The 8,723-nt window shown below is 57.4% G+C and overlaps 3 protein-coding genes across 3 annotated transcripts in view; 2 read left to right on the forward strand and 1 right to left on the reverse strand.

Annotated features, from left to right (window-relative positions):
- Positions 1 to 576, forward strand: part of CHGG_10400 (uncharacterized protein) — a gene marked incomplete at both ends in the record, with an annotated part of 2,489 nt that extends 1,913 nt beyond the window's left edge. Inside the window, one exon of the mRNA XM_001228326.1 lies at positions 155 to 576. Coding sequence (XP_001228327.1) covers positions 155 to 576 — 422 coding nt within the window. The remainder of the gene's footprint in view (positions 1 to 154) is intronic.
- Positions 577 to 1,794: 1,218 nt separating this feature from the next.
- On the forward strand, positions 1,795 to 3,901 carry CHGG_10401 (uncharacterized protein; the record flags this gene model as incomplete). Its single annotated transcript, XM_001228327.1, has 4 exons — positions 1,795 to 2,176; positions 2,228 to 2,619; positions 2,687 to 3,101; positions 3,168 to 3,901. 4 exons carry the CDS (start codon positions 1,795 to 1,797, stop codon positions 3,899 to 3,901), a joined length of 1,923 nt encoding a protein of 640 aa, XP_001228328.1.
- Positions 3,902 to 4,376: 475 nt separating this feature from the next.
- Positions 4,377 to 7,005, reverse strand: CHGG_10402 (uncharacterized protein; the record flags this gene model as incomplete). Its single annotated transcript, XM_001228328.1, has 2 exons — positions 4,377 to 4,865; positions 4,930 to 7,005. The coding sequence occupies 2 exons, from the start codon at positions 7,003 to 7,005 to the stop codon at positions 4,377 to 4,379; spliced, it is 2,565 nt and encodes an 854-aa protein (XP_001228329.1).
- Between the last annotated feature and the right edge of the window lie 1,718 nt (positions 7,006 to 8,723).

The following is an 8,723-nucleotide window of genomic DNA, read 5'->3' on the forward strand; positions in this document are numbered from 1 at the left end:
CCCCCCACATAATCGCAGCACCCTTAGTACTTCCATCCTTCGTCCGCGCTCGCGTGGAGGATGTTCGGAGAGCGTCGTCAACACTCTGTTAGTATTCAGGGACTCTCCCCCGCTTCGATCACCGCTCGCACACACGCCGACTGACACAACCCAGGGGCCAATCTCGTTCAAGAGAAGGGGGGGGGGGAGAGTAGGGAGAGGGAGAGGGAGAGGGAAAGGGAAACGGGGAGAGAGAGGCCTAGGGATAGGGATAGGGATAGGGAGCGTGATAGAGAGCGCGAAAGGGACCGCGAAAGGGACCGTGAAAGGGACCGGGAGAGAGAGCGGGAGAGAGAGGCTAGGTTGAGAGGGCGAGAGAGCGGGCGGGAGCAGAGGGAAAGACCCCGAGAGAGACGGTCATCGTCGGCTGCTGGGTTTCCGGAGCGAAGGGGCAGTAGTGGGATGCGCAAGCCACCGCCGGTGGTTGTGAGGAACGGAAGGAAGTCATCTCGGGATCGGAGCGGAGGTGGTGGTCTCTTCTCGGCCAAAAATGCCTTGACGTTCTGTAGGGTTGGTTTATCTTTGTTGGATGGTTGACATGGGTTTCAAATCGGGTCGACTTTGCGTCACAAACAAGAGCGGACCACTTCTGTAACAATTTTTCAAATTTTGTATGTCACATGAACCGGTTCTCTTTTCTCTCTTTGTTTCGTTCTTCCTTGCTTGTATCAAAATTGAGCCGAGTGAGCTCCGGTCGAGATATTTTCCCATGGGGTTTTACCCCACCGAACCCCATTGAACCCCACCAAACCAAACAGCCGAGAACTGTCAGCGGACCTTGCGCTTTTCACCAACGACAAACCAAACGATGCTGATTCCTAGGCACTCTCGATACTCTAGAGTTCTAGAGACTTATCAAAGTTATTGTGATACCTTAGAGAAACTCAAAATCTGCCTAACGAGCAATCAATCTCCACATGGTTATTTTTTAGGTTTTGCACATACTCGGGAATTTTGCTGTAATGTGAAAAACAAGCCCGGGCCCTTACCTCTCGCCCCCACGGGCAACCCGGCAGTGGTGCTTGGCTGAACTTGGTAAAAGCTTGTCTCAACCCTGGTGGCTGTTGCCCTGGACCCGCCTAACCGCCAACCGCAGTAACGACGTCATATGCAGCCTGGTCATCTGAATGCGCACCGCAACGCCGATCCAATGCCACAGGGGCAAATCATGCTCATGAATTTTGAACTTTCAGGTATCCTCAGCGAACGCGGGGAGTGGCCGACTTACCCGAGAAATGCGATATGCGACATTGTTTGCCGCCCGACTCAGGACGTCAGCCATCCGAACACCACCCTTGCTCGAGCCTCGATCACCCCTCGTTGGGCCGTCCATTGGCGCCTAGATATGACGTCGATAGCTTCCTTCTCGGGAAGTCCAACAAAGCCAGACCCGCTTTCCGAGATGTGAGGTTTGTGTACCCGGGCTGCTGGGGCGCTGGGGCGGCACTTGCAGGCGGAGTCTCCGAGAGAAGGCAGACTCGCAAAACCAGCGAAACCATGCTTCACTGGCTGGCCCTCCAAGGCCGTGGAACTTGTTGGATCTAGGTCCCACATGCGGGATACCGTTTTCGAATCTGGGGATCCTCGAGATCCAGTGTAGACATTTATAACCGCCGAAACCCCACGGATTCTGACGCTCATTGATCTTGCTCAACTCCTCCCTCTACTCCATAACCTCAAAATCTCAACGGGCTCGGGTTCCTACTCCCACCTCACCCCGTGAATACCACCAACTTATATTTTCCACTGCCTAACATGGCATCCGAAAAGAAACACGAGCGTTCCAGCTCGTCGGCATCCGGTACCAACGTCGAACACGATGACCTACCACAGACTAGCGTCGATGGCTCGCGAGGTGCCTCTAAAAATGAGCGACTGGAAGCATCGAAGAAGCTTGCAAACCCCTTGGCCGGCCTCAGCTCCGAGCGACTAGGGGCTATGGGGGTAGAATACGCCAAATTGGCCGGACTGACTAGCGACGAGGACATGCGGGCATTCCGCCTCGGCGCCATGATCGCCGGAGACAACACCCAATACGACCAAATCCCAGAGCTCACTGAGCGTGAGAGGGAAGTATTAGAGAAGGAGACCACCCACAAGTGGTCGAACCCCAGTATGCTTTACTGGGTCGTTATCAGTAAGACACCACTCCCATCAAGCAGCCCATAACGACGACTTACACCCTTAGTCTGCTCTCTTTGTGCCGCTGTCCAGGGTATGGACGAGACGGTCGTCAATGGCGCGCAAATATTCTACAAGGTTGCCTTCGGCATTGGCACCAAGAGCGAGCGGGACACATGGCTCGTCGGCCTCGTGAACGGCGCCCCGTACCTCTGCTGCGCAGTTTTGGGCTGTTGGCTCACCGACCCCATGAACAGGGCCTTTGGCCGCCGTGGCACCATCTTCATCTCTTGCCTGGTCTCCGCCCTCGCCTGTTTCTGGCAAGCTTTCACGAACACCTGGTGGCACATGTTCATCGCCCGCTTCGTTCTCGGGATCGGTATCGGCCCCAAGTCTGCGACCACGCCTGTTTTTGCTGCTGAATGCTCGCCCCCGAAACTCCGTGGTGCTCTTGTCATGGTAAGCACCATCCCTCCAGCTCTCCCCCCTTACCAACGACAAATCACAATGCTAACCTGCCACGTAGCAATGGCAAATGTGGACCGCTTTCGGCATCATGGTCGGGTACATTGCTGATTTGGCATTTTACTTTGTCCCCGACAGTGGCATCGAGCTTGGACTGAACTGGCGCTTGATGATGGGCTCGGCCATGCTGCCCGCCATCGTCGTTTGTATGCTCGCCTACAAGTGCCCCGAATCGCCGCGCTGGTACCTCACCAAGGACCGCCACCGCGACGCCTTCGACGCCGTCTGCCAGCTGCGCTTCGAGAAGGTTCAAGCCGCTCGCGACTTGTTCTACACCCACACCCTCCTCCAGACCGAAAAGCAGGCCATGTCTATCGGCTCCAAGAACCGCATCCTGGAGCTGTTCACCGTCCGCCGCAACCGTAACGCCATGATTGCCAGCGAGATCGTCATGTTTATGCAGCAGTTCTGTGGTGGTATGTCACTCTGCTCCAAAAAAAAAAAAAAAAGTGAACAAAATAGCTGACATCACCGGGACACAGTCAACATCATCGCCTACTTTTCCTCTGAAATCTTCCGCGAAGCCGGCTACCCGGACGTACCCGCCCTCGCCGCCTCCCTCGGCTTCGGCGTCATCAACTGGCTCTTCGCGCTCCCCGCCTTCTACACCATCGACACCTTCGGGCGGCGCAACCTGCTCCTGACCACCTTCCCGCTCATGGCGCTCTTCATGTTCTTCACGGGCTTCTCCTTCTGGATCCCCGCCGACAGCACCGCCCACATCGCCTGCATCGCCCTCGGCATCTACCTCTTCGGCATGGTGTACTCGCCCGGCGAAGGGCCCGTGCCCTTCACCTACTCGGCCGAGGCCTACCCGCTGTACATTCGCCCCATCGGCATGTCGCTCGCCACCGCCACCACCTGGTTCTTCAACTTCATCCTGGCCGTCACCTGGCCCAGCATGCTCGAGGCCTTCAAGCCCCAAGGCGGGTTCGGCTGGTACGCCGGCTGGAACATTGTCGGGTTTTTCCTGGTCTTGTTCTTCGTCCCCGAGACTAAGGAGAAGACGCTCGAGGAGCTCGACAGTGTCTTTGATGTGCCCCTGAGGCGCCAGGCTGCGTATGGTGCGAGGCAGTTTGTGTATTTCTGGCGCCGCTATGTCTTCCGGCAGGACGTGGCTAAGCCGGTGCTGCCGCATGATGAGCCGGATGGGTTCACGGTGGAGAAGGACACGGCGTTGAGGGAGAAGGTAGCGCCGAACGGCGGGGCTGCGTAGGTCGCTTCTGTGCTCGGGTTGTTTTCGGGACCGTAGAGGAGATGAGGCAGCGCAATGTGGCATGACAGTAACTACGATATCCGGATATGGGTTTAGGTTTTGATTTTTTTGGTTGAATTTGGGTACCCTAGCGAAGCCCTTGAGCTGGCGTTATCGAGTTACCTTATTGCAATACCCACCAACATTCTTTGATACATCTGCAACGCAAACTGCCTCCCCAGTATTCGTGTCATCCTCATCATCGTTGGCAACCCCATGTGCTCTTAGCATCCCGCAAGCAACTCCTTGTTTTGCCATCCAGTTAAGTGACCATGCAGCCATGCAGCCATGCAACCATGCCAGTTGTTACTGGGTATTCCCAAAGCGAGAGACGTCATGCAACCGTCGCCACCAAAATGCAAACACCAGCCCACGAAAACTCCTTCCACATGCCATCCCCATCGGCACCTATGTCGGGCCAGACCCGGTGAATCGATCATGCCCTCTTCCTCGGACTCCTCGGACCAGCAACAGCAATACCACCCCCGCCCCCGCTCCCACCCTTAGCACCTCCACCCCCCAACCCCAGCAACGACACCGACATGGACAACCCCCCCAGACTACTCGTCGTGGTCTCCTGCTCGCGCTCCTCCAACGAGTTGATGACGCACCCCGCGCGGTGCAGGCGCAGGCGGCGGGCGCGGCGGTCCTTCTTGCGGTCGAGCATGCGGTCGCGCACGAGCACCCAGTCGGCCTTCCAGTTCTCGATGCTGCGCACCAGGTCCGGGTCGCCGCCACCGCCCGCCGTGTCCGGGCGTGCCGTCTCCTGCCAGAGCGTTTCCACGGCCCGGAGCTTGAGGCGCAGGTGCCGCAGCTCGGATTCGCCGGACAGGATGTCGTCTTCGAGGTCGCAGATTTCTTGCTCGAGGTCGAGCACGCGCGTGGCGGCGGCCTCGGTGCGGTCGATCAGGAGGGCGTGGAGGTGCTGGTGGTTTTTTTTTTAGTTGGGGATGGAAGGGGTGTGAAGGGGAGGGAGGGGGGTTTCTCACGTCGGACTCTTCCTTTCGGGCCTGCAGATTTTTGACGATTTCGGCTAGCTCGCAGTTCAACCTGTTTGCTTCGGATGCCACTCGCTCGGCCATGTCAGCTTGGGCTTGGGCGGCCTGCTTGGCTGCCTCAAGGGCCTCGTTGGTGGCCGCAGCGAGCTCGGGGCTCGACCGGGTCGGGGATATCGAGAGTTCAGAGTATTTGAAGCTGGAGGTGAGCCATGGAAGGGGACTGGCGAGGTCGCGGATGTCTTGGTTCCCAACCCGGAGCATTGGCACGGGGAACATGGCCGGCGACATTCCGCTGCCCCACTCGTCGTTTTCTCCGGATCCGGACTTGGACGGTTCCTCCCTTGTTTCACCTCCGCTCTCCGTTTCCAATCCTCCCTCTTGCTTTGTTGGTTGGACTTCTGTGGCTGCTTCCTCTCCGTCCTCAGTCGTAGCCTGCGCTGGTGCGTCCTCGTTGCCAAGTTGTTCCTCTTCGTCTTCAGGTATGGCTTGCATTTCCATGTCCGCCGTGGCTTCTGCCTCGGCCGTCTCCTCCGCAAGCACCAAGAGGTCATCCATCTCGTCGACTTTCACGTTCAAGACGTCAAGAACATCGGCTTCCAAGCCGCCGCCGACCCTCACCGAGGACAGCCTCTGCACCAGATCGCACAGCCGCTCCATAAGCATGATCCTGCCCGGTGGGAGGGTGTCGGTTTCGGTCTCTTGAGTTTCCTCTATGATCCGTTCCAGACCCTGACTCCTGTCCCATTTCGATGGTAGTTGTATCTCCCTGTCGTAATCTCCACCATCCCTCTGATCCTCGCCCTTTCCCAACACCCCCATCCCAGCCCCACCGAGCTTCTCATCCCCATACCGGCCGGTGTCATACTCGCGATATTGCTGTCCAAGGTCATGCTTGCCCTCGGTCCTGATCTCATATGCCTGTGGTTCCACGTACTTCTGTGAACTCACACGTTCAGGTGATGCAGCATATCCGCAAGAGCCCTCGTTGCTGCGCGGGTCGTCGCGTCCTTGGAAGCTGCCGTATTCCTGGGCGTCCTTGTACCCGTCGGAGCCCTCTCCGACGTGCGTATCCCCTCCATCATCCGCATAGTCATAATCAAGAAATCGAACCCGGCCAGTTTCCTCCTTCACAGTCGCAACACTGTCCCAGCTATGCCGCTGGCTGGCAGTGCCAGACCCGTTCTCTTCGAAGAAACCGCCTTCCCCCTCCCCTTCTCCCTCTGCCTCTCCATCCCCGTCTCCATCCCCTTCCCCTTCCCTTTCTTCTCCCCCCCTCTCGGCCCCTTCCACTTCCCCCGCAAGGTCACTCCAGCTCTGACTCAAACTGCGGCTCGGACTGCTCGAATCACCATCCCCTTCCTGCCCCCCCTCATCGCCCTGACCTTGATCTTCATCTTGACCCTGACCCTGGCCTTGACTCTGACCCTGACTCTGACCCGTCCTCACCCCAACACCAACCCCTGGCCTCAAAGGCGAGAACCCCGACCCCTCCGACCCCGTCCCCACCCCCGAAACAAACCGCTGCCCGCCCGCCCCGCCCGCACCGCCCGCCCGGCTCGCCCCGCGCGCCCTACCCCGCCAAAACGACGACGTGGCCGCCGCCGCCGCCGGCAGCGGCGAGACGGGTAGGCCAGCGCCCAGGCCGATGCCGACACCCGTGCCTGTGCCCGTGTGCAGGCGCAGGCTGAGGGCGCTGCCGGCGCGGCTGTCAGCTCTGCTGTCGGCTCGGCTGCCGGCTCGGCTGTGGCTGGGGTTGCAGGGGTTGCTGTTGGTGGTGCTGGCGCGGCTGCTGCTGCGGCTGGCGGGGGTGGCGGAGATGGTGGGGTTGGTGGTGGTTGTTGTTGTGGCGGTGGGGCGGGGGGTGGTGGTAGCGGCGCTGGTGGTGGTGATGGCGCGGGGAATGGAGGATGTTGATGAGGAGGAATGGTGGTGCTGGTGTAGTAGGCCCAGCTTGCGGCGTGGGGAGGTGGGTGGGGGGGTTTGAAGGTTGGGGACGGGGATGGAGATTTGGGAGTGGGCGAGGCGGGGGTTTACGAGGGGTGGCGTGCGCTGTTTTTGGCGGGACATGTCGTGGCCTTGTGAGTTGGTTTGGTTTCGGGGTTGGAATTCATGGTTTTGGTGTTGATATTGTGGTTGTTGCTGAGGTCGCTGTGATGGCTGTGGCGATGGTCGTGGTGGTGATGATTGTGGAGATGGATTTCGTATGGGGTCGGGTCGCCCTGTGAAATGCTGCTGGAGTGGGAAAGAGTAGTCCTCAGGAGCAAATGAAGAAAGCGACGAGATAGAGGGCGAGAGTGTGATTTCCCAGTCGTCGCCTGAGCCTCCTGAGCCCCCTTCCCCGTCTGGGTCGTTCATTTGATTTGGGCTGATGTGTCCGTTTGCTCAGGTGAGTCGAGGTGAGGTGAGTGCGAATTGCGGTGAGATGAGGTAACCCGGTCAGACTAGCCGATTCATGTCAAATAGTCTTGTTGATGTGCCGTTGAATATGCCCAATTGTGGATGATGATGATGATGTAGATGCACTTCGAGGTCCAAGGAACGGTATTGTCAAATCGTATTGTAATACTGTGTACATGCATCGAGATCGAAGGTTCGAATTGATGATTCTTCTTCCACCTCATCCACTTCGTCAAACCTGAGCCCCACTTGGTGTGTTGTCCAGGTGAAATCACCGCGACTGTTGAGCAATGCGCCTGCTCCAGGGGGTTCGGAGCCAATCATTCTTGCAGAAGTCCCCACAGTCCTGGCAAGGGGCTTTCCAGCCTTGTCATTTTCCCCTTTTCCCTGTCGTTTTTCGCTTTCTCGGCGGCTCGCATCGCCGTTTCTCGATAGGCTGTCTCAGGCTTGTTGATTGAATGTTGCTCGAGTCCGATATGGAATAGTTATAAGAAGCTAAAATAGTTGACAGCCCCACTTACGTTATCTCCTAACCTGGAAGGTATGTAATGTGATGTGCCAATGCACCTCTACGCCGCGCACTGATCGACATGGCAGCAAAATGGGGAGAGAGACCCTTTGCGGCCGAGCTTTTCCGCCCACCCGACGGCACAACGGGACTAGACCGAGCGGCTCGGGGACAGAAATGGAGAAATGGAGCCGTCCCCATCCTCCGCACCGTGGCACGACTGACTGGCACATGCATGGAAATCTAGGGTAGGGGTTTGTCTCGAACGAGTCCCTTTGGTTGATCAAAAGGCTCATGTTCGCTTAATCAGATGATTGATGTCTTGAAGTGAACTGACTACAATTGGGTTTTTACAGTTTCGAAACCACCAAGCGGATAACTTTATGACGTCAGATCAAAACTAAGAGCGCAAAACTGAACGTGGCCATCAATATTCAAGTTCAAACCCAGGGTTCTGCAGCCCACGAGATGCCCACATGCCCAACATCCAAAGAATGAAATAAACATAGTTACACCCGCATGGATTGTATCCATACATACTTCGAAAAGTATATGGATCCGCAGGGCAACGTTTTGCTCTAAAGGGACCTGGATTGTAACCCCGGCATTTCAGCAGTTCCAGTTGCTGGTAGTTATTTGGCAACCCCGGAGTTCACCCAATAACCTCCACAGAATTGACGACTATACCACACACCCCCGTGTTTCTTCAACGGCAACCAAGTTGGATGTTGACAACAGCCGAAGGAACAAGCCACGCGGGATGATCCAGCGGCTGGTCGTGGGGTTCAAGATGCCACATGCCAAGGAAGGGCGTTGAATGGCCACAGACCCGTCATGCGCTTCGGCTTCGGGTTCGAGCACATGCAGCTAGCGAGGGGAA

Source organism: Chaetomium globosum, genomic scaffold, assembly GCF_000143365.1.
Source record: "Chaetomium globosum CBS 148.51 scaffold_7 genomic scaffold, whole genome shotgun sequence".
Lineage (NCBI taxonomy): Eukaryota > Fungi > Ascomycota > Sordariomycetes > Sordariales > Chaetomiaceae > Chaetomium > Chaetomium globosum.